At 38.2% G+C, this 27690-nt stretch overlaps 2 protein-coding genes across 21 annotated transcripts in view; one reads left to right on the top strand and one right to left on the bottom strand.

The window, feature by feature from the left end:
• The window catches only part of L3MBTL3 (L3MBTL histone methyl-lysine binding protein 3), an 88177-nt gene extending 74712 nt beyond the window's left edge, over positions 1-13465 (top strand). For all 16 annotated transcript variants that reach the window (XM_080583860.1, XM_080583864.1, XM_080583861.1 and 13 more), the window contains 4 exons: positions 1821-1912; positions 8241-8404; positions 9380-9442; positions 11549-13465. In XM_080583860.1, coding sequence (XP_080439986.1) covers positions 1821-1912; positions 8241-8404; positions 9380-9442; positions 11549-11692 — 463 coding nt within the window. In that variant the 3' untranslated portion in view covers positions 11693-13465. The remainder of the gene's footprint in view (positions 1-1820; positions 1913-8240; positions 8405-9379; positions 9443-11548) is intronic.
• Positions 13466-15306: 1841 nt separating this feature from the next.
• Positions 15307-27690, bottom strand: part of SAMD3 (sterile alpha motif domain containing 3) — a 35480-nt gene continuing 23096 nt past the window's right edge. For all 5 annotated transcript variants that reach the window (XM_080583878.1, XM_080583877.1, XM_080583876.1 and 2 more), the window contains exons 8-11: positions 17320-17523; positions 16763-16934; positions 16023-16105; positions 15307-15748 (exon numbers count right to left, since the gene is read on the bottom strand). In XM_080583878.1, coding sequence (XP_080440004.1) covers positions 15461-15748; positions 16023-16105; positions 16763-16934; positions 17320-17523 — 747 coding nt within the window. In that variant the 3' untranslated portion in view covers positions 15307-15460. The remainder of the gene's footprint in view (positions 15749-16022; positions 16106-16762; positions 16935-17319; positions 17524-27690) is intronic.

Below are 27690 nucleotides of genomic sequence, written 5' to 3'. Positions count from 1 at the left end.
TTCCTTTGTTTTCCTTTTTTTTTTTTTTTTGCCTCCTTTGCTTTCCTTTTTTTTTTTCTTTGCATTTTTTTCCCACTAATAAGAGGTATTTATGTGTACAAATGATTATTTATACCAGAATTTTTTTGTTTGCAAAATTAAGTGTGTGAAAACCAGAGTATGTCCTCTGGAATGTTCCTGAAAATTCAAGATAGAAATGGTATGCCTACAGCATATTCAATTTTAAGTTGAAATTGAATTTCATTGTAATAGAAATTCTACTCTGGAAGTATTTATAGTTAAGGAAGATGAGCTCTAAGGCTGGGGAATCAGATGCTACTACCTCATAAAAAGATTTAATTTATCTTCCAACCCCTTCTTCAACACCTTCAGTTAATTATATTAACTTGTATTTAACTAATGTGATAAAATATCTGGATGTAAGTCTCCATGAAAAAATTGTCCTTGAGAAAATAGGAAGATATATATTTCCTCACAGGTTCTGGAGATCTCTGTTCCTTATGTTGAGTTACACTAGTCATTTACTTTGGCTTCTAAATTAATTGCACTACTTTGTAGCATCATTCTTTAGAAGTTTTCTATGTTTATGGAAGTTAGGGAAAAAAAATCAGTAAATAAGTAGAGGTGATATTTCTGAGAAAGATGCTATGGAGAAGTCCATTGTGGCATAAGAAGGCCTAACTGCTACCTCTATACTACTGGCATTGTCTGTCAAACCATTATTATTTGTGTCATTTGTGTCTTTTGGCTAGATTTTCTGATCTATTGTGTTAATTTTGCGCCATTTATAGTGTGTTAAATAGATTTCTTTCTATGTCAGTGAACTTGCAGGTCCTACCTGATTTATTCCCAAAAGCTTACTTGCATTAAGTAGGTATAAATGTAAGTAATGGAATTAAACAGGTCTGTTTCTTCTATGGGTTTGTATTTTGAAGTTAGCTAATATGGATGCCTAACGGGTTCTTAGCTCTACTTGTGTCTTGTTGTTTTGTTGTTGTTGTTGTTTTTAATCTGTGGAATGTTGGTAAAGTTCTTGTTTTCTTGTTGATTACTTCTCTTGTACTTAGTAAAGCCTGAGTTCATGTAATGGGCTTTCTTACAGTCTTGACTTTAAGGTCCTTCTGTCTGTCAGCTATTTTAACAAAATATTCATTATGTACTTAGTATCTCTGAGAGCTCTATTTCTGTGATGGTTTAGTAAGAATTGGCTAGTGTTCTCATGTTACTGAAAAAGGAAGGAAACAAATACACACATAATGTCAGCAAGCTCATCTAAACTTCATTTCTGTAAGAAATAACAGAAGGGTAAAAATATTTCCAGTGGGATCATTAACACCTGCACAACAGTGTGTCAATACAGTACAGGTGTTGGGTTGGAGATGAAGGTTGGGTAGAGAAAAAGAAGTAGGTGTTTAAGACAGCTCCTGAGAATGGCCTGGATAACCAGTAAGGCTTTGTGGGATATGCAGCTGTATATATGTCTTTTTTACTCTTCTCATCTTCTGCCATGAACACGTCCACTGCCTTCATTTGTGTATTTTCTAGTTTCAGTTACGAAGTCAAGTACGTTTATATGATTTAGAGAATTTTAGTTTACACTACTCTTAAGCCTTAATTGCAAAACTCATGTTGGTAGGCATTAGTGTCACCATCTGTGTAAGTCAGAAATTTGATCCTCCCCTTTTATATTTTATGATGATACAATGTCCCTTGTGTGGGTATCCTGGTGTGTTAATGATCTAGCATTGTTAGCAAGCAATTGCATCATGCTTAGTGATTTTTATTATGTATTAATAAAAATGAATGTCTATTTTCCTCAGTGGATTACTACAGACAAAGGACTCCATAAAGAACAAAGAGTGTGAGGAAGAGGAGACAGAAAATAAGCTGCTCATTTCAAATGAAATTAAAGGTAACCTGGCAGTACTTTTGATATTTACACTTGATATTAAAATCTGCAGAACTAAAGTGTGGCAATCCTTGTAATTCTTCATGAAACTGCATTACAACTTGCTTTACATATTTGCTATTTGTGTCCAAAAGTTTTCTGACAGCAGCACTTTCAATGCTGTGTTTATCTTGTAATCAACAGAGGGTTTGCTAAGAACATTATTGAAGTTGTAAAATTGAGTGCAAACAGAATGCTGGTGTAAAATGTTTCCTTTCACTGAGTTTTACAAATAGATAATTAAACTAGTCTGGGTTTTAAAGTTATTATGTTCATTTATTGCTTCAAAAATATATTGGAAGAAAGTTGCAAAGTTTTGCAAAGTTTGCAAAGATGCAAAGCTCCGCATTTACATATTAGCTACAATGCAATGTTAAAGTGACTGATTCAGCTCCATCTCAGTCTTTTGTGCAGTCTGATTGTTTTGAGCCCACCATATGAAGAATGGGCACTTTTCATATGAATTAGAGAGGGAAGACTAAGATTTTTACTTCATTGAAAAACTGGAAACGGTCCAGTGGAGGGCCACCAAGACGATTAGGTGGTTGAAGGACTTGACATATAAAGAAATGTTGAAGGAATTGGCTTGTTCAGAGTCTTCCAGTAACTGAAAGGTATTACAGAGAAGGTAAATGAGCCCTCTGCTTCAGGATACACAGTGGTGGGGTAAGAGGCAATGGGCATGAATTGCTTCAGAGGAAGTTCTATCTGGATATAAGGAAGAAACTTTCCACCATGAGAACAACTGGAATAGGCTGCCCAGAAAAGAGTTGGAATATCTTTTGCTGGAAATACTTAGGACTTGGCTTGACAAGACCCTGGATAACCTAGTCTAATGTTTTGTTATCAACAGAACGTTCCATCATAGGGTCTCCAGAGGTCCCTATGATGGAACGTGGAAATGTCCACAGCTCGGACATATTTTTTGATTCTGTAAGTTTTCATTTAACACTGTGTCAAAACTCTTGGCTGTACAGATCCAGCTGGACAGATTGAGGTGGCTGTTCATTACTCATTTTTATCCTCATCAGAAAGAACAGAGTACAAAACCAGAACATTACAGTCTTACCCTTGATAATTATTTGCTGTGAGTGAGACTTAGTATGTCAGGCTATTTAGTTCCTGAACTGAAATGGCATATTGTTTCAGAGCAGCTTTTGCTGCAATAATATGTCAGTTCATACAAGTTCAATGAGAAGCTAGATGCTCTTAATTTGATATTTTAATTCCATAACTTTTTAGATTTATTTTTCAACAGTTTGTTGTGCAACACAAAATTTGTAAGGCCTTTGTCCAGAAATCTTAAGTAAGACTTGAGTAACTGTGGTTCTTTAAGGGCTACATTTCTTACTTTCTAAGTGAGCTCATCCTCATAAAAACCTGAAAATTCTGCTAGACTAGTTGAGCATCACATAAAAATAAAACTTAAGGCAGTGTTTGATTTTTAATTATTAACCTCTGATATATTCCTTTTACCTTAAAAGTTCGTTTGTCTGGCAGCACTTTTCAAATGGATCTAAGAGGCACTCTGAAGGGTATGTGAAATATGAAAGAATCTGTCTATTACAAGAGGTGTAAAAATCCAAGTTGTTACAGTGTTCTGAAACATAATGTAGTGCAGAATTCTGGAGAAAATGAATTAAAAGAAGACTCTTTCTAAAACAGATGAATTTTTTTGGTCATTTGAAGTACTTTGTTTCAGCAGAATAGAAACATACTGTTGTGATGCTGCATTATATAATGCAGTACAAAAAATCGTTCTGAGTGTTTTAAATTGTAAGAAAGTCTTCATGTATTCTAAGAAAAAATGGTCTGATTTTATGAAGCATTTTGATTTTGGCAGAATTGACTATTTGAGTATTTTCACTTTGCTTACTACTTAGTATGCATTTCTGTGTAGGGTCCTACATGACTAGATTTGTAAAACTAGAACACTTGTATTATTGTTTAACAAAGTGATTCTTTACTTTCTTTCTGTACATGTAATTTTGTGGCATGATTTGTGGCACTAATACTTTATAAAATGTGTACTGTTCTTTCATCCCTTTTTTTGGAGAAGGATTATTTGGAGCTAAAGAGCACCGCTGAAATCAGGGCCCTTTTATACTTCTTTTTTATTATTATTTATGGATACAAATCCTGTGTTTGAAACACTGATATAGACTTGGAGCTAGAACATGCATGAGCAGCGTTAAGGGTCTCTCATAAATGCAAAAAAAGCATTTGCCTCTTGGCTTCTTCGAAATTTTAGGTTATTTTATTGGAAGGGATCAAACTAAGAAGATAAAGATGAAGTAAGGAAGACATTTCAGAGAGAAGGGTAACAAGGCCCTCTTAAGCATGGAGAAGGTAGAGGCAGGTGGATTGATGCTGAAGCAGAATGTCATCAGAGAAGAGCAGTGGTCAGGATTAAAAGGGTTTCTAATATCTTTCTGGCAAGCAGATTTTGTTTCTTCACTTACCTGATGCAAGGAATCCTCTGCATCTGTGGTGAAACTGGTTAACACATGGTGGGGCGCTTCAGGGTCCTGTTCTCCTAAATGTCCAAACTGGGACTTCACACCGGGACTTTATTTTGAGTATATCACGTGTTTTATCTGGTCCACAAACATGATTTTCCTCTTCCTGGAAAGCAGGGCTTGCAGAACAAGGAAGACCAGAGCATGAAGTGGGTAGAGCTTTTAGATGAAAAAACTCAGAAGTCTGGTATTATACACATGGATTGTAGCCAAAATACTGTCCTCTGCACTGTCTTGTACAAGAAGTTACCCCAACTAAGCCTCAACTTATTTTTGCCAGGGATGTGACTATACACACTGCAGGGCTGAAGGACTTTTTTTTTTTCCCTACATCTAGTTGATAAATTGGCACTTTTCATGCTCCTCTTTTGCAGTGCAACTTATGTGTGAGGGAGATAAGACACAGGCTGATAAGCAGAGGCATTTTTGCCCACATCCTGAAAGGCGTTAGGCACTGAATTCTTTTTCTTGTCACTAACTAGAGCTCTTGAATGATAAACCTTGTACTCCATCAATTTCATTATGCAGTGTCACGTTAGTGAACTTATTTTCTGCTAATGTCATTCACAATTCATTGAACTGTTTGCTGTAGTTTCTTTAAAAAAAAAAAAAAAAGGAAAGAAAACAAAACCAAAACCAAACAACAACAATACAATATGGGACAGATGTCCAGCATAGAATTTTCATCTGGAATTTTTGGGATATGACGCTGCTGTAAACTACAGAAAATAAGGTTCATATGGGATAGATAGGTACCCTTAACTGACATTACTGCTACTCACTACATCTGAACCTATATGCTCTTACATATGCATAAATACATATACTTTGATTGGAATATTCTTGGCACAGTATTGTTATCTGTTATTTATTTTACCATAGCAATGCATTATGTGCTTTGCAAATGGAAAAAAAAAATCCTAATATAATTTTATTCTCAACTCTTAAGATATTTTTTAGAAAAAAAAAAAAAACTGAGCTAGGGATAGGGAAATGATTCAAGGAGCAATGAGAAATATATTGTTTGGTAAAACAAGCTTCACATTCAATAGGTTTGCTGCCTTGCAAGACTATTTTTTTGTCACTGAGATTTTTAGAAATAAGCTCTAAGGAAAATTTAAACAATAGTGATGTGTTGATAGACATTTAAGGATATCACTTCCAAGAGTACGTGTATGATAGAAAAAAATGAAGACCGCAAAAATATAATGAGTGGACTGACAATACTGACTAAATGGTGAAAGAGTAAACTTTGGAATAATGGATATTGGATATAAAGTGAGGATAGGTCTTGAAAGCAACCAGAATTAAGCTGAAGGACCAGAAGAACCCAAAAGAAAGGGAGTTCGGAGTTGCTGGGTTTGGGAAGAACTATAGTGCAGTGTTTTGGAGAGACTGGTGGAAGAGACTGGGAAGAGCTTTGAAATCACCTTCAGTAAGGTCTGAATTGAGATGACGCTGAGGTTACAGGTTGGAGTAGCCAACATGATAGTGGTGGGAAATATTGGAGGGAAGGAGGAAGGGAGAGTGAGAATTAAAAGCAGTTATAGAGAGTTTGGTGGAATGGGATCATTGGAGCAAGGTTGAGGGAAAAGGTGAGCACAAAAATTACATGCATCAGGGATAGCAGAGGAGAAGGATTGGGTTAATGAAGTGATAGGAAAGGGCAGGTCCAGCTGAGGGAGAATTGCTTCTTCCCCCTCCTTTCCCCCTTCCACCTCCCCTTTTTATTCTCTCGGGAGAATCAGCAAGATTGTATAGAGAGAGGAGGAGAAGCAAGTTTAAGAAGTGAAAAAGACATGCTGCAGTCTGCTGATGTGAGCTTAAAAAGCAGATTGGTTAAGATAAGAAGATGACAACTGATGTGGAAGAGACCAAATTCATAGTGAAAAAAATTGGATTTGTTGCAGCATTTCTGCAGAGACATTTCTTATCTTTACAAGTAGGAGCAATGGCAGCAGGTATGCAGATGCTGGAATTAGAAGGCTGGAGCTAGTTTCAGTTTGTTGTTATTTTTCCATCAAATAATACCCTCCATAGTGTAGCAGCAGGGTACTTTAAGTCTGCAGAGCTGATATTTCTACTAATATAGCATCTCTTTCTCTTCCTCTGCGCTTTCCCAACCCAAAAGAAACTGTTCTCATAGCAGTTTTACTGCTTTACTACTTTAGCAGTTTGTTAGGTCTGAACAGCTATTGCTGCTTCTACATTAATTAGTGAGTAATATTACCCAGTAGAAGCAGATTTGTAAAGTGAATCATGTGGTAGTGAAGATACAGTATGTACTGTAGCCCCATTTCAGGTGGATTATTTCTTGGGCTTCACTCCTCTCATGCACTGCCTGCCCATTAGTGACTGGAGCACGCTAGGTGTGCTCCTAGAGTGTAACCTTCTAGTTTAGTTTCATCCAAAATAAACTGAGCCTGTTTCATGCTGTGAACCAAGGTGAGATAAGTAGAGAAGATGAGGAATTTCACTTCAAATACATGCTCCTAACCTGAACTAAAACACTAACGTAATAAATTCTTATGTTGGCCACATTATATATTTCAAACTGATCCCACTGTGATGGCAGAAATCTGTAATAGGAATTTGTGCCCTAGTTGTTGGGCACAAATGTATGAAAACTAGAACAGTAAGAATAGAGAGATCTATGAATAATAGCAACTTCCCAAAAATTGAAATAGAATGGAGCTGTAATAGAAGTGAACAATCCAAACAAGAATAGCATAGAGATTTGTGAGTGACTGTATGAAGTAATGATAGTAAGGAATATTAGATATAGATTCTTTGACTGTTTCATTCAGAAATGAATTCCAGAGGTTGTCCACAGTTTTACTCTGCAACAGGGAGGCATTCAGGCCTGAGTTCACAGCAGGTTTGTTGCTTTTGCATTTGCAATAGATCTAAATGAATGTAGATGTCATATGCAGTTTGACATCATTCAAGGCATGACTCTTCACTGTCTTCCTACACACATCTGCAACTGCTGCTGTTCTCCAAACAGCAACAGCAGCATGTGGCGGAAGCCACCCTCCCACCTGTACATTAGCTTTGAGGCAGGTGGAGTGGGAGCCTCCTTCCTTCCATAATGGATAGGTGAGATAAAAAAGGGAAATGACCTTGCAAGAAATAAAAAGGAAAAAGGAAATAAAAAGGAAAAATCATGGAGGAGTTAAATGTTATTTTCCAAATAAAACATTCAGTTAAAGTGGGAGCAGGGAATTTGCAGACATTTGTGTTTTTTTCTCAGAAGAACTGAAAAACATTTTGTTGTGGATGAGGCATAAATGTTGTGTGGGCTGGAACTGTTCAACTGATTCACTTGGAATTTTATAGCAGTGCAGTGCTGGTTTTGATGAAGTTTTACAGCTCAACCCTGGCATTAAGCTAGTTCTTGTAGTACTGTATAACTGTTAAAAGTGGGTGTTAATTATTGTATCAAAATATTTAAAATTATGTGACCAATGGTGTGATATGCCAAATCACATAGCATAGCATGCCAAATCACATAGCATAGCATGTTAGCATAGCATTGTGTTGTGTTAAAGGAGATTTTTTCCCTGTAAGAGTAGTTACATTTATACAGAGCCTATGTAATCACAGTCATACTATTGGAAGAATACTCATCGTACTCTAATTCTGGTGTAAGCAAAATTGTACAGCTTTTGTAGGGAGGTCCATGTATATTAATAGAAATGAATGTGATTTACTGTGACCGATCTCATCACCAAATGAGGGATTTAATCCTTATTTATTACTTTCTGTTGAAGATACTGAAGAACCCAACACCCAGAGGCTTCTTTCTCAACCAGTTGTTGTGTCTTCAAAACTGCAAATCCCTGGCCTACCCTTGCGCTGGGAACAGCACAGCAAGCTCCTTCCAAGTGTAGCTGGGATCCCAGCCAGTAAAGTTTCTAAGTGGAGTACAGATGAGGTAGGTTTTCCCTGTATCTTTTGTCTCACTGCCAACACCCTCAACTTCTTGGTTTATTCAGAGCTATAGATTAACCCCATAAATTACTGATAATGCATTAGTACTCAGAAGATTAGAGACAGCCAGACTTAATTTAACAGGTCTTCAAAATTCTCATTCAGCTGCCATCAAGCCATAAAAGCAGTAAGTATTAATTCATACATGTATAGATACAGGTATAGGCATAGATACAGATGCACAAATAAATATGTATGTATATATTTTCACTGGGGTTAAAGAGGAAAAGAGCAATACTAAGTGTATGGCCCAGCATGTGCACAAGGTCCACACTAATGACATCTAGCACCCTCACAAACATTTTGTGGGAACGGTCTAGGGGTCATGGACCAAGAACTATTCCCTGTACTTAGTTTGGATGTGGCACACTGTTATGGAGGTTGACAGTGTAGTCTGTATACAAATAGTATGGTTATGGTCAAACCATGACATTTAATTTCAAAATCAAACCCCCATCACTGTTCAGGTGTATAGTAATGGTTGGACAGAGAGGATCTAGTTCTAGTCCCTGCTTTACATTTAGAAGTGCCTGTGACTAAGGCACTTTTCTGTGGATGGAACAGTTGTATCTCCTCTAATCAGAAGAAAAAAGGGAAATTTGAGAAAAGATTTGCTAGTCCCTCTGGTGCAAAGAATAAAAGGAGAGGAAGGCAGCAGACATTTTTGTTTGTGCAAAGAGAGGATTCATGATTCTGGATGTGCATAGGTAGAGTAACCTGACTGACTGTGAGGGAGTAGCCATTAATCTTGTCCTTACACACCTAGCTGCATGACTCTGTGCACTGACAGAATGTGAAGTACCTAATTAGAGGATGCAAAAACAGCTAGAAACCTTTGCTTTAATGTTTGTCAACCTTTAAGATTACTTTGAGAAGACCCCAGTCTTACTAAATCTATAATTGTATTCTTTGGTGGCAGGTCTCTGAATTTATACGGAGTTTACCAGGTTGTGAGGAACATGGCAAGGTGTTTAAAGATGAGGTGGGTGAATTTTATTTCAAAAAATCACAGAGCGCAAAGCTTAATGGAAAGATTAATTTTATTTTGTCACTAAAAACACATGTAAACTGTTTGGATGAAGTGTATGTTTGAAGTCAGAAGCATATATATGGGAGATTAGGTCATTTTGCAGCTCATGGAGTGGGAAGTAAAGGGCTTCTTGGCACAATAGATGTTTATAATCTGTATTGACTCTTGCTTTTCCTGTCAGAGGTTTGCTACTTCTGTTACTGCTTAGTTCCAAGAAGGTTATTTGATCACAAAGTGCCGGAGTGAATAGTTCAGGTGTTTATCTCAGCCAGACCACCTGAATGGGCAGAGTATAATACTGTAATATCCCAAGTCAGCCATACAGTCCAGTGAAGAATAATTGTGGCACTTCTTAAACTTGAGAATGTAAATGCACCTTCTGAGGAAAATGTATACAGATGGCCCTGCTAATCCTCTCCTTTGTCAGAAGTTTCAGGCTGTAGATTTTACTGTTACAGTTATATAACAAAGGAGTGATGTGTAGCATCTCTAGGCATTTTGCACTTGCTTAGACTTTAGGCATTTTACAGTTGTAGCAGGTATGCAGGCCTAGCTCATCCTCTGTGTCACTTAGGATGTCTCTCCAATTAATTTAAAGATCAATAATAGCTGGCATGCTGCTGATTGAGCCAGCACATAAGAAGTGCCACAGAAATGGATGAATGCTAAACACTTTAATTCTCAGAGATGTAAGAAAATACATGCCCTCTTTAAGATTCAGACGATTTGTCTGTGAGTAATAAATTAAATCTCTCCAGGAGCATTCCCTGCCAGTGAGACCAACCAGCATGGACTGGCTGGCATCCATATGGTTTACGGGGCAGTCATACTGCATGCACCTACTAACTCTAGCTCTCACAAAAGGGACTGAAAGAAGTTCATTCTGGAATACCCTTTCAAGCATACAACTGAAGGTCTTTCAGTAGGTGGAAGGTGTTTGTTCAAACTTCTGCTTTGGAAATGAACACTCATCCTGCTTCTATGAAGATGCTGCAAAAAGCTGGGCACCCCCACATTGCCACACTTCTGGTTCTGAGTCCACCCAGTTTGGCTCCGTGCACAACATGAGTCACCAGCAATTGTCGTAACTACGTGGTGCTGGTCTCACGGCAGCGTTTCTCAGCTTGCAGTGCTGCGGTGCATGCTGCGGTGTACCTTGCACTCTGCCTTAGCAGCATGTATGATTGGGAAAGCTCATGTTCTGTTTTTTCAGGAAATTAATTACACTAGTTCTATCTCAAATTAGTATCTCCAAGCCTAAGCAGTGCTCCTAATTTAACCACAGTTGGCTTTTAGGCCTAGCGGTCTTGCTTATGTTACACTGAAAAGTTGCTACAGATACCAAAATGACCTGAAGTTTACAAAAGGAAGTGTTTGCACCAGTGAAGCCCTGGGAAGTGAAGGCCTTGCCTCATGGCTTTCATGTTCAGATTTAGCACCCCTGGTGACAGAATGATTTGCTTACAGAGAACATTTGTTTGTAATGTTTATTAAACTAACAATACTACTAAACTAGGAGGAAAAAATAAGTGTTGTGTTTGTACCAGAAGCAGATTTACCTACTCAAGCCCACATTTACATCTGTGACCACATTCATTTTAATATGCTATTGAATGAACAGAGAAGAGCGGCCTGAAGAGGGTTCCAGTTCTTTAGCTGGGAGTAAAATTTAGAAACTTTCGTATGAAGGTTTGCATACAAGGAGTAGCTAAGATGGCAAAAACAGTTATTGTGCTACAGTACTGCTGAGTTTCACTTCGTTTACCTATTTTACTTTTCAGTAGCTTTTACTTTATACTGTCAGTATGAAAATAAAAACAGGTTGGCTAAAAATTAGCCAGACAGTTATTTTCAAGCAGAAAGAGGATCATCATCCTGTTCTTTTTGACTAGTTAATCTGTCTAAAAAGTTTATAGCAAAGCTATCCTGAAGTTTGAAAGCATTTGTATCCAGCCATTCCTTTATGCTGTCTGGGAATTTTCTTTTCATGTTTTCTGAAACATCTATACTGCTGCACTGTCAGACCTATTAATAGCTTTTTGTGTTTTTCTTTTAAAGCAAATTGATGGAGAAGCATTTCTGCTAATGACCCAATCAGACATTGTCAAAATAATGAGCATTAAACTGGGACCAGCCCTAAAAATCTTTAATTCCATTCTGATGTTCAAAGCTGCAGAGAAAAACTCACACAATGAACTTTGAAGATAATGGAAAATGTGTACAAGCCAGCTTTCTCCACTGGAGCTCATGTTTTATTCAAAGCACAAAGACTCACTAGAATTGTTGAGTAAGGACTCTCAGAAAGGAAGCAAAGTATGTTCGGCACTGGTGGACTATTTATATTCTCCTAGAGCCAGTACACATCTGAATCCTTCTGGGAAGTGCGCAAGCTTTTAAGAAGGTACTGTGTAACAACCAAGTCAGCTAGTCTTATTTACCAAACTAATGGCGCTAATTCTCCATGGATGGTTAGGATCCCTAACTCTCTCTGGACATCAAGAAAACATTAATTATTTATGCTGTATTATATAAGGGAACGTTAATATTTTCTAAGAATTCTTGAATTCTACTTCATGTACCCATTTTACTTTTCAGTAGCATTTACTTCATACTATGAAAATAAAAAATGATTAGCCAAAAATTAGGCTACAGGTAGCCAGATGAGACTGTTATGGCTAATATGAATTTGTGCCATAGTTTAAAAATGAAACGGTTAATGTTACATATGTGGCACTTTATGCTACAGCATATGACTTTGCAGATTATAAAACTGTCTGTTTGCTTGTTACAAAACAAAACAAACCTTGTTGGGGTTGAAATTATAATGCTTTTTTGATAACTGAATGTTTTTACTTTTGCACGATTACAAAAATGTTACGTGAGTTTTTCCACCAGCATCTTTAATGTATTTTACCAAAAGATCAGTATAGAGAAGGCTGCAACTGAAAAATAAAGTTTGACTTCATAGAAGACTTTCATTTACGCTGCACAATAGAGCCCCAGCCTTTTACATGGGAGCGTGCTACAGTCCTTCAGCACATGAAGGAAAATAAATGTATTTTGAGGTAATACTATTATCAAAAAAAAAAAAAAACATATTTATTCGTGTCTGCACATGCTAGTCTCCAGTATACTTACCACAACAGTGGAGAAAAACAGTGTGCTAAGCTAGGACTGCTACTCTGGCTTTATATTCAACATAGGATTGTTTTCGCAGTAGGTGGGAAAATTACTTAACCCACCAATTCCTAGTTCGAAAGTCTGATTTAAAAGTGAGTGAGGCATAGGGAGAAAGCCAAAGCATGGAGGAAAAGGCCACTTAAACACATATGGTGCATAGGCACGAACTAGGTAAAAGGCATGGATTTCAGCAGGTCGTTAGCAAGACTGCAGATTCCACTAGCAGGTACTTAAGTGAGGCAACCATCTTTCTTGGAGGATTATTATAACAATTTGTCAGGGAAAGTTGTTGCACATGGTATATATACGTAAGATGTAAGCCGGATGCACTTTAAATTGAGGAAAGCCTAGCTACCAGTATATTGAGGACTGTACCAGAATTTTGCTTTTGCAAGGAGAGAGAGAGAAGAATTGGATCAAGCTTTTGGCAGCCCTCTCCTTAGCGGTGAGGTGGGCAGTTGCTCAGTCTGTGGAGTTATGAACAAACAGTGTTTCTGTTGCACAGAACTCGGAGAATTTTAAATTTTCACACAGATTTTGCTAGGCTGCTCTTTGGCTGAAGTTCCTCAAGATTTCAAGAACTCTTTGTGCCCCTTCCAGATCACATTTGGGGACTGGTACCTGCCATAATGTGAGGTAAAACAGGGTCAGTATGAAGTAAGTTGCATTGCTCTGTTAATTTCCTTCCATAGCATTGCATAAATAATATTTTTACATTTTGTTCAATATTTGTACAGTCAAATTGCACTCTTATTGTACTACAATAAATAAAACCTGAATTGGAGCTGTCTGTTACATTTGTGTATGCCCATGATTCCCAGATGAACCTAAGTGTTCCATAGGGTGGCGTGGAGTAGTTCTTCACTGTAGCTCAATGTGGCCATGAGTTTGAGAGCGCAACTTAGCTGCTGCTGTCCGACCTTGCCCCAAAACCAGTCTCACCTGAGATTTATGGACCTGGGTTTTGTCACTGCCAACAGCTGAGGTTGCCTATGCAGAACAGTAAAATGCCAAATTGTTACGTTTTCTTTCCTTCTGTCCTTTCGTGTAGTTCATTTCCTTGAACCCTCACCTTCTGTGTTTAGCTTTCTCTCATGTGCCAGCTCTGTAGCCTTCAGTGAGAACCAATGATTTGCCACTCAACAGAGATTACTTAGCAGCTTCCTGAGATTTTGTATACCTAAGTACACAGTAAAACTTCCTGTTTTTGTATACCACAGTACAGAGTACTGTGGTTTAAAGAAATGGTTTAGAATTAATACTATTTAGAAGATATAGAAGAAAATCTCACTTAAATGATGCAGAGCCCAACTTTTTATTCACATAGCTATCACTTCACTAATGAGGACTTAGTACATTCTTCACTTTTGTATATGTGATGAGGTAATAGGGTATAGCAACTTCTGTTACAAAGACTACATCTAACAAATGCACTAGGAAACTAAATGTACTTAGGACACCTACTGAATCTTTAAAATGGCATTTGCAATGGTTTTCAGTGTTGTATTGGAGGTGACCCAGCAGTTACATGGGCTAAGGATATCCCACAATTTCCATGGGAGGCAAGTGAAAATCGAAAAACTTTAGCAAGAGAGTCTGGCCATTAAATGCAGTCAGTATTCTCCTCTCATACTGCAGTGTCCCACTGTAATCTCTGAACTGGACGCACTCTTGCACATCCAAGGATTAAGAAAACTTCTGCAGTCTTCCAAGCTTTGTGTTTGGGTGTGAGGAATAGTGGTGACCACAAATGCTGCTTTGCCTGTATGGGCACTTTTAGAACTGGTGAGAGATGGAGCTCTTTAGCAGAATGTAGTGTTTTAATAAAATGCTATTTGCTATTCTGTGTAGATTAATTAAAGCACAGGTCAAGTTTGCTGGCAGCTGCTCTTTCCATCACTAGGAGCCTGTCTGAAGCCACCCACTATCAGGCTCTAATCCCATGGGATTTCAGGACGTACAAGGGGCTTAAGGAGTTAAGAGGTGTTAGGGAGAAGAGGAGGTTGCGGAAAAGGAGTGGAGAGGGCCTCTGTTCTGCATGGGCAGATGGGACATGTACATGTGGAAAAGGCTGCTCTGTTCTGGAAAGCAAACTCAGAAAGAAAATGAAGCATTCATTCCCCATTGCCAAATCTGTGGTTACAAATGCACATGGCAGCATCCCAGATAAGTCATTTTTGCTACTTTGAGAGCTCATCTCAAAATCCTTATTTAGCAAATTTAGGATTAATATTAAAAGAAAGAAGAAAAGAACATTTCATGTATGGAGAAAAGAAAGAAAAGTCATCATCCTGCAAAACTGTAAATCTGGCCCAGCATTTAAAAAAAAAAAAAAATTAAGTAGTTTCAATGATCATATGATCATAATATAGCGAGAGTGGTAACCAGTAAATCTAATTTCTGTTGCTTCAGGACATTAAATATATTAGCATCTAAAGCAGCAAAGTGCTCACTAACTCACAAGTATGTTTTTTAAATTCTGATGGTCAAAAATCTGAATTTGTAAAATCCTCTGTGGAAAAAAAAATACACAACACGTGTAGTAATCTAGAAAATTTTATTTTCTCTAATACTTCCAGGCTGTTCTAGAATTGCCATTTAAAATAAAGAAAATGCTCAGATTTCAGATTTTTATAAAAGTAGCCAGTACAATTAAAAAAAAAAAAGGCAGTATTAAACATAACTGTTACAAATATACATACACTTTCACTAGAAAGAATGGCACTGATTCATCTTCACAACAAAGGGATTTATTTTGACAAAATGTTCCTGAGACGAGTGCTGTGCACACTAGCAAATAGTGGGATATTCAGGGATCTCCAGCCCTCTCTTTACCTGAGCTGGGAGGAATGCTGGACACCTCATCTCAAAGACCAGGGACTCCAGGAAGTTCAGTGTCCTGTAGATTCTGTTTGGGCACGGGATATCAAACACGTAAAATGCAGCCACCAGTGCTGCCAGGGCTGTGGTGCAGTCCTCAAGCTGGGCTACCTCTTGTTTTTCTACATACAGAGCAAACTCACATGAATTCACATTGAAGGGATTTTTAACTTCCAACACTGGTGTCACCACCTTCACCTAAATAAAAAAATAATAATAATATTTCAAATGATGTCACAGCATCACATTGGTGAACTGAATTGTAAATTGTAACAACATCTCAGAGAATTCAGTAAGCCTAATAACACTGCTTGGAATTTAACTAGCATTTCTGTTAGTATTTGCTCTTTATCCAAAAGGCAGGCTAACATCATCCTTTTCTAGGAACTAAGCTGAACCACCAAAAGGCCAAGGGATGTGCCCAGGCAGCTCATATGAGCAAGAGACCACAACCAGTGGTGCTGTCTCCTACCTCCTCGTTTACTGCAGCAAACAGACTCGAGTCATCTCCAAAGACATCTGGCAGAAGTAAACATGCAGCCGTCATCTTCATGTCTGTCAAAGGCAAGGATTTCTACTAAATTACAAATGAAAACATTCTGGCACTCTGGTATCATCCTGGAAAAACAAACTGTGGCTTATGAAATAGCTAACAGCTTAGCAGTGGAACTGCTGCTCAGTCCCTTTTGAAGAGTACTTTGTGCCACAGTAAAGGTTTAGGTGCCTCAGCTGGCAACGCGCAGCAGTATTTAAATCATTCATCACACTCATAAAGTCAATATTATGATTAAATTTCTCTTATGCTAGGCCTTGCTTCTAGTGGAGTTTGTGAGCTGGATAATCCTTCTGCCACCACTGCTCACCCCCAAACTCCTCTCCTACCCAGTTATCAGTTGGAGTTGGGCTCAATGATCCTTGCGGGTGCCTTCCAACTCAGGAGGTTAATTTGTGTCATCTGCCTGGTCATGTCCCTTCCCAGCTTCTTCTGCATAAGCCCCCAAACCTATTCACTGGGGGGAAGAGTGAGAAGCAGAGGTGGCCTTGATGCTGTACAAACACTGCTCAGCAACAGCTAAAACATTACTGTGTGGTACCAGCATTGTTTTGGTCACTGATCTAAAATGCAGCACCATACCAACTGCGATGAAGAAAATTAACTCCATCCCATCCAGACCAGAACAGATATTCAGAGAATAGAAGATTTGTACTGACATTTTAGAATGTCTTCCTCTGTGTGCTGTTTCAGATTTTCTTGCAGCATAATGGTAATTGGATTATTCTTCACCAGATACAAAGATAAAATGTTTTCTGAATAAATCTCCAAAATCTCAACTGTTTTCTGATAAACGTTCATGTGTGTAAGAACCTGGAACTCCCGAAAGAGCTAAAAAAGGAAAAAAAAAAGTATTATTGCAATCCTCAAAATCAAAACTAAAAACAAAATAAAATGCATGCTTTGAAGACAAGGTAAGACTAGCTCAGTAAAATAAGATCTATAAACTGGATGAGGTGATAGTTTAATTTCTTTCCAAAACAGGGAAGAAGTACATCAAGTATCAACAAAGTACTTCCAATAACTCACTGCTGTTGTGTGTGGCATATTTAACTGGTGAGTCTTTTAAAGTGGTGTTAGCAGTAAAAATACAATAGATTAAACAGAAGAACGTTGATGAATATTTCACTAGAAACATCCAGTAAGATACATGCCCACAGTTGTATCACACTTATAATATTAAACTCAATGCCATTATTAAGTATAGATCTGTTACCTGATAAGGGCATCTTAAGAAAGGAAATAGTCTAAGAATGTCTTGTAAAGGTGCCTTATCAGTGATCATCTTCCTTCGTATTTGTATTGTTGCATTCATTCTGTCATTCACTTCTTTCCAGTTTCTCTGAGTTTTCATATATTCTTGCTTCAGCCAGTTAATGTTCGCATACATTGCATCACCTTCAAGATAAGCAGGATCATCCTATCAACAAATGAAGGAGAGAATTGTAACAAATCTGCTATCCTTTTTATCTGATGTGGGACCTGTGTGATTTGATGTCAGTCCACACTGGAGACTACATGAAAGTGTTGTAAAGCTCAGCGGAAAGGACCTGTAATGTGGCTTAAGTACTGGCTCTGCAGATTCACCCTCATGCTCTAATAGCTGTATTAAGATCTATTTTCATATAGTAATAGAGCTACCAGCCAGGTCTCCCAAGCTCAAATTACATATTAGAGGAGATTCATGAGATTCCTGTGCCTGTGCTTGGTTTGCCTAATTGTGATTTATTGGAAATTAGAAGGCATTTCTAATGATGTCTCAGTGTTACTCCTTTAGCAATATCAGCTCTATATTGCCAAGAGAAAAAGTATTTTCTTCTTACTCATACAAACTTCCACATTCACGCAACTGAAGTATTTACCCAAGGAGACCAGAAGAACTAAGAGAAAGAAAATCCTTAATGGAAACCATTAGTTGATTAGTTTGACAGTTAATGTTACTTCATACTTGAAGATATAATTAATGATTTTCCTCAAAATTATCAATATTGTCTCTGCTGTAATTCCACATACAGTAATTACTCAGAAGAGGGATGGCTATCCAAAGCAGTGCATCTGTGGTTGTAGCCTGAGGCTGTTTAGTTTCTATCAGAGGAAGCAGTGAATTTGTCCATCAAAACAAGCTGAGAAAACATACAGTTGCATTGTTAGTATGATTACCACTCTCAAGCTGCTTTTACACTGGCTTTTCCCAAAAGCACTGTCACTGACGCAGCTGTCATCTATGCCAGTGGTGGCCTGTGGGCCAGAGCCAATACAAGTTGAGACACCTGATTTTGTTTCCCAGAACATTTAAGACAGAACTGCAAAACATACAGCATTCAAAACTGCTCTCTATGTGCAATTTAATTTTCTGGTTAACACCCTTTTTTAAATTGGACATATGGAATTCCAAAAATAGGATGCACAAGATATACAAGTAAAAAATTGTCTCCCTCCGACTATATATCCATGGATTTCAATAGCCATTGTTATCAGGGAAGAAAACAGCTCTGAATGCGGGACAGTTTACTACCATAACCCGTACATCTACTCCCCTGGCCCTTGATAGGATGGTGTTGTATCAGCACAGTCTGCTCTCTTTTTAATAGTGTATTTTAGATTTAATTGAATAGTAACATTGGTTTGTGAGCAGCCTGACTGGGCATTCCTGTCCTCTTCCTCACTGCCCAGGAGCAGAGGTAGCGGGTCAGATGATTTGGTCCCGTACCCTCCTCTAAGTGGCTGAGGGGATAGCAGTGTAGTGGCACTTCCCGTGAGCCCTGTCAAGATTCCACTGAACTGGGGCCCATGGACTTCCGGTGGATATGTTGTCATATTTCATAGCCTCCTGTAATTTTTTTCTCCCATAATTTCTTCCACTCACTTTTCCAATCCAGATAAAATTGCACCTTTCACAGCATTCTACATTATGCTCAGCAGCATAACTATTGCACTGTCAGAAGAAATGTCTTTTGTTTTCTCTGACTACTCCTTGCTTATCATACTGGATTCAATATCTGTTCACCTGTAATTTTGTAGATACATCATATTCCATCCTCAATAACCTCTTTTCAAGCCGACTGCCCTAAGTTATCTAATCATTCTATCATCATACTATCATCACAGTACAAAAGCTGTTCTGCACTTTCCACTATCCCTGTTAGCATCTTTCCATATTTTCTAATTTCACTACTGTCTTCATAAGAAGGGCACAGTAGAACTTAAAATATTAGTTGAGTTGCTGGGATACCACAGGTGCATACAGTGGAATAATGCTCTCTCTTTTGTTTTTTCCTTAAATAACTCTGAGCAATCAATATACTTCTTTAGATAGCTGCTTAGCATTGTGCCAAATTTTCTTTAGCATGATATAAAAATATCATGTGAATGGTAATAATAAGCTCAGAGTCCATCACTGTAAATGTTGTTAGAATTGTGTTTTCTCCTTGTGCTTTGTTGTAGATCTATTTGCACTGAGTTTTCTCTCCTGTTTTTCTGCCCTGTTAACTCAGTAGCATGGGGTCTTTCTGATGCTCTTCAGTCAGCCTTTGTCTTTACTACCCTTAGTTGCATCAGCAAATGTGGTCAGCCAACTATTGTCCTTTTTCCGTATCACTTAGAAATATATTGAACTGCATAAACTAAGTATTAACATTATCTTCCACTGTAAAAACTATTTCTGCCTAGCTCCTGCTTATTCCCTCAGATTATATTTTCTAAGAGCATTTGAAAAAAAAAAATGCGGTGAAATCTCTTCTGAAGTTAATATAAACTTTATCAGATGGATTTCTGATGACCTCAGGGTAGTTGAATACTTCAGAGAACTAGTAAATTTATGAAGCATGACTTCTGTTTACAGAAACTTCATTGATTCTTTCCCAATTTATTCATCTCTTGGCTCTGCATTATAGTTCTTGCCAATCTCACCTGCAAAGATAGCAAGTTTATTGGTCAATATGTTCCCTTGATCTCCCCTGAAACTCTGGAAACTGGCATCAAATCAGCTACCTCCAATTTTCCAGTGTCATTTTTCATGAGAGAGGTTGCACATCCCAGTTGGAAGTTTAGCTATTTTATCCTTGTACAAATCTAAGTTTTTTCACAAATAACCTTGAGTCCTGTGAATTTGTTACAGCTCATTTTAGTGCCTTATTATGTAACCTCTTGACTGACATATCAATCTAAGACATATGCCTTGAAGTTGCCTAAAAAGAGTGCTCCCAGTAACGTGATCTCCCGAACTCTACTTCTGAGAATCCTTGCAAAGCCTGTTTTTTTTCTGGTAAGTCTTTATATTCTGTCAGCACTCCTGTACCTGGAAAACGCAGAATTACGTTTATGGTTTTTACTCTGGACAAGAGCCGTTTTGAAGTCTCTGACTCCAAACAGCTCTGATACTACTGACTTCTACTGATACCTCTCTGATACTACTGCTTCCAAGCCTGCTGCAGGTCTGCAGCACAAGAGCTCATTTCTGGAGCAGCAGTCACCTTCAGACACTGGCTTGCAGCGGCAGGAGAGCAGCATAAACTCAACCCCGTGTGCTAAAACCATAAGCAAGTGGACTCTGTTGCTCAGGAACAAACACTAAGGAGAACAAGTTGTGACCTTTACTCCAGCTTATCTCCATCCCCCTCGTCAAGGCAAACAGAGTTGATGGACTTTCCATGTAGTCAGCTCGGTCCTCGAGAATGAGTTTAGTCAATGACATTATTAATTAGCTAAATGATTCCAAATGACATCAGTGGTAAGCTACCCATAGAAATATGGCTGTGGTCTAAGGAAGAATTGCTATCATTACCTACTAGGAAAAAGCACGTTGGAAAGCCAAACCTTGTTGTGTAAACCTTCCATTACAAGTAACACGAGCAGAGGTGAGTGGTTTTCTTCCAGTGTTCTGCCTGCTTACAGCAATCGCCATCTGTAACCTTTTCATATTTTTAGGCTGCAATCCTAGGCTGAAGAAAACTATTGGTGGTTCTAACCTTTACCTCATTAACACACCTTGTTTAAACTAGTAAACTGTATAATAGATATGCATACCCAGAAAAAGAAGCACACTTCAGTCAAATAATAGAGCTTCAGAAATCTACCAAGTCTGTGCTAGCACCATTTGGATACAAATTAGTAAGTTTTCTACTAGCCTTAGTGCCATCACTATTTCAGAGATTACTTCTTGTTTAATTACAGTAGAAATAAAACAAGTAAACTTTATGTATCTAAAGGATGTGCAACGGTAAGTATGAAGTAAAACACTTGTTGGGTGCAGTATGCTTCTTTGAATGAAAGAGCAAGTGAATACTGAGTTGTGGGTCAGCATTAGCGACCAAAGTTGCTATGACTTTGGGGCCTCTATATACAGTGACAGGTCTGTGCCTTTTATATCTAAGCACTTAATTTCATTTTTCCCTCTGGACAACTTCATTGCAAGTATGGAATTATACAAACAATATAATGTAGTATACAGTGCTACGTAATTATAATTAGTTGGTAATTGGGAGGATAGATTTACTGCATCATTGCATGTTTCTGATTGATTTAGTACAAGCAGTGCATGTTTATCAGTCAAGAACAGAACAGAGCAACGGACCTCATGGGTACATTAAACCTAATGGCAGTGACTGCCTTTAGTAGAACCACCTTGGAATTAGAGAACAGCAAACTTAGATGTTTGTGGATGAGTAGTTGTTTTTACAGTCAGCCTAGCTGAAAATCTAAAGGGAGAAAGTGTTCTCATTTATGTTGATCATTATTTCTAAGCACGGTTTCATTCAACTAAAATCTGAGGGTTTTTGATTAAGCAGGAAAGTTTGACTTCACTTGAATTAAACACAAATGATTTCTGACTTTAGGATTTATTAGATTCAAACATGAAAGTAAGTTTTGGCTTTATTAAAAAATATATAAAATACCATGTTTGCAGCAAAATGTATTTTACGCATACATTGTTTTATAACTGAACTCCCATCATCTTCAGACCTTGTTCCTGTTTTTCAAATTTTTTTTCTAGAAAAGTACAATAAATGCACATTAACTGAGAAACTTGAATATGGGATTCACTTAGAATGTTTCCTTTTTTCCTTTTAGTTTTTAATTTGTGGACAGCTTGATTTTTAAGAGAAGCAGAAAGATAATTGAAAGGTGACTTTCTTTGAGGGGAAAGAAATTATCTCAGTAGGACACCATTTTGCAACCTATTTTAAATTTTATTGGAGAATTATTTCAAGTGCAATATAAAATCTTTTATAGTTAACTGTGACATTGGTGGTATGAGCAGGAACAAACAGGATTTAGAAAGCTGGCTACTGAACTGGTATTTCAGCCTATCACTTTCAAACTTAGGGAAGACTCTAGATCTTCTCCATTTTAACTATCAAAGCAAAAAAGCTCGTTGCAGTATGAAAATATTACAGTAAAATTGTAACAATAACTTCAATCCTTGGTTACTTCAATACATTGTGGAAAAACATTCCCATCTAGACTGAAGCCAGATCTGCATTAAAGATATATTATTTCAATGTCTGAAAAAAAAAAAAAAAAAAAGACAAAGCTAACAGTTCAGTATGTTTACAGTAGGGAACTAAAAAAAATAGCTTCTCCCATTGAATAAAGAATCCTTCCTCTGAACAGATTTTCAACCATGTCACCAGTAATATCCATTCCCCTTGCAGTGATAAAAAGAATGATAGTTGGTGGTCCTTAACTTATTTTTATTTTTCCTACATGGAATTTTGTCTTAATGGTAATGTGCATATTGAATAATGAGAATAATTTCCTTTCTTTTTAAGTACTAAGGATTAAATTTAAAAAAATAATCTTTCTGGAACAAACATGAGAAATTACCTCAATACCTTTAAAAAAAAAGAGTTGCTTTTTCATCACAAGCACATGAGAAATACTGTGGAATAGGGAAAGATGTCAAAAGTATGCAGAAAGGAAGATAATGAGGTATAAGAGGATATCTAACACTTGTCCATCAGTGTAGCCTAGACCTTGCCTGAGGAATGGTCCTGCCATCCCATCCCTCTTCAAGTTTCCCAGAGTTTCCCCTCTTCGAGTCAGTGGGAACCTCTCCAGACTGCCACAATTTCTCAAATATGATTGATAGAGGCTTAGCAACTACCTCCACCAGTTCCCTCAGGACCCGGCAGATGCATCTCATCAGGTCCCCTAGATGTTTTTGATGGATCTTGTTGTTTTTTTCCCCAAGATATAGCTAGAAATTCTTGTAAAAAGAGCAGCCAGATTCTTGTAAAAAGCCCCAGCTAGTACTTTGCAGCACTTTATTAGTGTCCCAGACAATGAAGTGAAGCTCCTATTTCTCTTTGGGGGAGGAGGGAGGGAGCAATTCTAATGCATGAAGTACAACACAATGTCTAAGTTTTCTGTTATTGTAGAAAGCCAGTACCATAAATCCTAAAAGTCATTAATGTCAACTCCAAAGTAACATGACTACCTAATCAGAGTGATGAAAACTCCTCTGGTGAGGACAGCAGGCACCTCTTGCTCCTTACAAGCGTTTATACCAGTTCTTGAATGGTAAATGTAGCCTAGCTGTTGTTAATGACGATGATCAAAGTCTTTTTTTTTTCTCCTCTCCTCACCTGGGATGCTTTGGGAATATTCATTTGAGGTTCTCCACTGATATACTTGCTGGAAAGGGTAGAAACCATTAAATGGCAATGAGAACTGCACAGGCAGGTTCCATGGTGCCAGCACTGAATGGGAGCTCCACTTTTACACCATTCTTTTATGCTTGGACCAGCTTGCTGACAAGTAGCAGTGTTGGTATAGCTATTGCATTGCCTTTCCTTATGCTGCTTTCAGTATCATGTAAGGTCCCAGCAGCAGCAGCAGCAGCTATTTCCTTTGAAAATACATTTTTAAATTTCCTCACTAGACGCCAATGCATACTCCAAGACATGTCATTGCTTAGTGCATTGCTGCTGCTTAACACTTCTGGACTGCTGAGTCTATGTGCATCAGAGTTGGCATCAATGCTCAAAGTACTTATGCAAGCAAGCCTGACAGTAGCAGTTTCAGTGTCTTCTTTCTACCTAAACAAAGAATATGATGCTTGTGTACTTACACTTGTGAGGGACCATTGCCTGGAGTAATTTTTTACTCTAAGTGGGTTTTGTAACCTCTTCGGAATGAGAAATGACTTTCATAGGTAGTTACATGAGTGTAACTGAATCCTGTGCTTTGATCTTCAAATACTGGAAAGTGGGTCTTGCTGTTTTGTCTGGAATATGTACTGACACAAGGCATCATAAAAACTCTTTTATATTCTGTGTTTTTAATACCATCATTGTAAAAAACAGTCTTTTTTTTTTCCCTGTGGTGACTTTCACGTTTATCATAATGATGTTTAATATAAGATATATCTTCTGAATACTGAGGCTTTTTATATGGGGAGGAATTACCAAGTAAAAAAGAAAAACAAACTAAGCTGTAATATGTCTGATTCTGAAAGGCAAGCAATAAACTGGGCAGAGCTCAGGACCCATCTTCTTGCCCCAGTGGGTGGAAGAGAACTGAGAAGGCATCACAACTTCACCACCCTTCATGTCCAAAAGCTGAACACAAAGACTACTGAAGCAGCACAGGCAGGCTGCTTTCATGCGAAATGAGCGTGTAACCTACTCCAGGACCACACTGACTCTTACTCAAATGAGATATTTAATTAAAGCAAGCTCTGCTCTAATTACACATAATTACCCTTTTGAGCCAGGCAGATACTTTCAGAGCTAGACTTACATGCCAATATTAATTGCAAACTTTCAAAGCCATATAAGTCAGTCTATTTCTGACCACAACTGCTTTCTGATTTGCAAACTGCAAAACAAACAGCATAAGTAACATGGGATAAAATTTATTTTCATCTGTCAAGGGACAACCCATACTTCACCCTTCATGTTAATTCACAGAAGGATGGGAATATTGAATGATGTTAAGAAGAGCATGAAGCACAAGGAGGAATCTGTGTTCAAAGTTTCTCATTTGACCCTAAAGCATTTTAAAATATTGACTAAGCAATGACACAAACTATGTACACTATGTACATACATAAAAGTTGCTGTGGTAAAACCACGTTATGTCGATACAAACTTTAAATGATCATTTGTATATGCAGTTTCACATTTGGGCCGTGCATACATCCAAACACATGATTTGGAGATTTTTAGTGTTAGAAAAAAGGGGCTATTATCACTTGCTTTGCCTGTGTACAACATTCACTGCATAGATGACATCTAATTCTGTGGCTGCTAATAGCATCCCTCAGCCACATGGCTGAGCAAAGAGAGTTTTCTGCAGCTCATGCACAGGAAGTCTACACTTTGAGATACTTATGGACATCTGATTTGTTTGGTTTCATTTTTCACTTGCTGATGCTTCACACACACACATACACACACACACACCACCTTCTCCCTTTTCCCCAGGGATCTCCTACAAACTCCTACTGTCTCTGCATTCATTGAAAACTTGCTTCAAGTTCACTGCCTCCTGCAGTGGCATAATCTCATTGACAAACATGATGTTATTTGTCTTAATCACCTCAAAGAAAAGCTTACCCCTATAAAATGTCTAAAAGAGCTTCAAATATAAATCTGTACTGAGATAAAAGAAACTCCAGCTCAGAGTTGGCAACACTCATTCCTGATTACTTCTTTCATCAGAAAAGAATTTCTAGCTTGCCATGAATGTAAAGCCAATGGGGTAAATTTCTGTGAGGCACCCCAAAATCTTAAACTTTTCCATTACCATTTGTCTCCCTGAAATCAGCCCTCCAACCACTCCCAGAAGCTCAAGCAGACCCCCAGCTTCAATATCAGTCTTACAAGTGGCAACAGGTTACACACACTAAGGAAGGGTAAAGGCAAAAGACCTTCACCTTGTAAATGGTTGGCTTCCTTCAATAATCTGCTCCCCTATGCTGGCTGGTTCGGGGACCATTTCCTACATCTAACCTTATTCAGGTACTTCATGCAAGTTAAGGCTTCCAGGCCTCATCATTTAATCTGTCTCTGGTCACCCAGGGACTTGGACAAAACTCAGGATGCCCATCATGCAGCTTTTCTACAACCCTCCTCCTATTTAAAGCCAGGAGGCTCATCCATTCTCTCTGAACTAAGGAAACTCCAGAGAAAGTTTGACTAAGGGGAAGCCTCAGCCTTATGGCAAAAGTATTCTTACCACCTTAATCACTCTTGTGCCACATGATAGCACCAAAACACTTATGGTGCCACATGTCTCAGCTTCCACCCAGATGCCTGGTTTTCCATCTGCTCCTCTTGGCTTAGTATTTACATATTCACCACTTTCAACGTTAATGCTCATCTTTTCTGTACATGAATAATATTAGCAGATGTCCAGTTATATGAGCTTAAGTTTCTGCTGAATCCTTCCACTTCTCCCAGTCTAAGTACTGGGTAGACTAAGTGCAAAATAGTTCTTGTACTATCCCACAGACACAGAAAAGAGGTGGCTTGCTGGTACCCCCTTTATAAATTATTTTCATGATGTTATTCCCAGTTCTACTGGGTGTGGTAGACATGCCAAGTACCTGCAAACATCTACTGCTATCTTATCCCTCTTGTTGGGAGTTAGTTCTCCTTTTCACACCTAAATCCAAATTTACAGGAGTAAATGTAGCATTTACACATGTGCTTCAGAGACACCTGCTGACTTCACAAAGAGGCTGCTGGAGGCTGTAAGAAGTTGGAGGCCATAGAATACAGACTGTACTCTTTTTCTACGCTCCTGCTTAAGACCATATTTTTTCTAGCCTGTTAATCCATTAAAATTCAGGCAACCTAAGATATCTTTGCATAATCCCTTTGCTAACAGGCTTTTTCATACTGCATCTGGGATGGATTGAAGGAACTTGATTCAGGTGCACAGATACAGCTATTCAGTGATGCATTGTAAGGGTATCCCAGAAATCTCTGAAAGCAGCAGATACGATATAGGACTTATGGGAGACCCACCTTGTGCTTACTGCTACATGGGATATCTGTGGGTGTCTTTATGTCTATCTTAGCTAACTTAATTTTTTGTGAAAGTGCACTTCCCAGGAACAACAGTGTTCAAAACTGACAAGTTTTCAAAACTTGAGGTTTTGGAAGGGACACTTTGCTCACCATCCTTGTGATGAATAAGTTAGTGTTCAAATCACATGCCTTCATCATGTGGAGGCCAATCATGAGCCCTAACCACGCTCTCCATCACCCTTTACTTTTTGAAAATCTTCTGGCCAAATGTGCATACCTGTTATCCATGCACACTACATGTGTCCTATTATCCTATTCCTTCTGTCTTCATCCTTCTGACTCCCCCCAGTCTAGGGCTCCTGTAGTTACATTTGGCAGAAGGTGGTTTCTCTCATGGGCCGAAGAACCACAAACCAAATTATTTCTTAGAGCAGGGGAAGGGGTTTATGGTGCCAATGTGATACTAAAAAACAAACAAGGAGATCAGTCAAAAGAGAACAAGGAAGTCAATCACTGGATGGCTGTCTTAGTAGCATCCACACCCTGGCTGCAGAGAGGAGATTGGCTTGCCTTTCTTAGTGTGATCACCCCCTCATAAAAGTGCCTTC

The sequence above is a fragment of the Anser brachyrhynchus genome (assembly GCF_964034855.1).
Source record: "Anser brachyrhynchus genome assembly, chromosome: 3".
Lineage (NCBI taxonomy): Eukaryota > Metazoa > Chordata > Aves > Anseriformes > Anatidae > Anser > Anser brachyrhynchus.
Note: the sequence above shows the minus strand (reverse complement) of the source record. Positions and strands in the feature narration are given on the sequence as shown.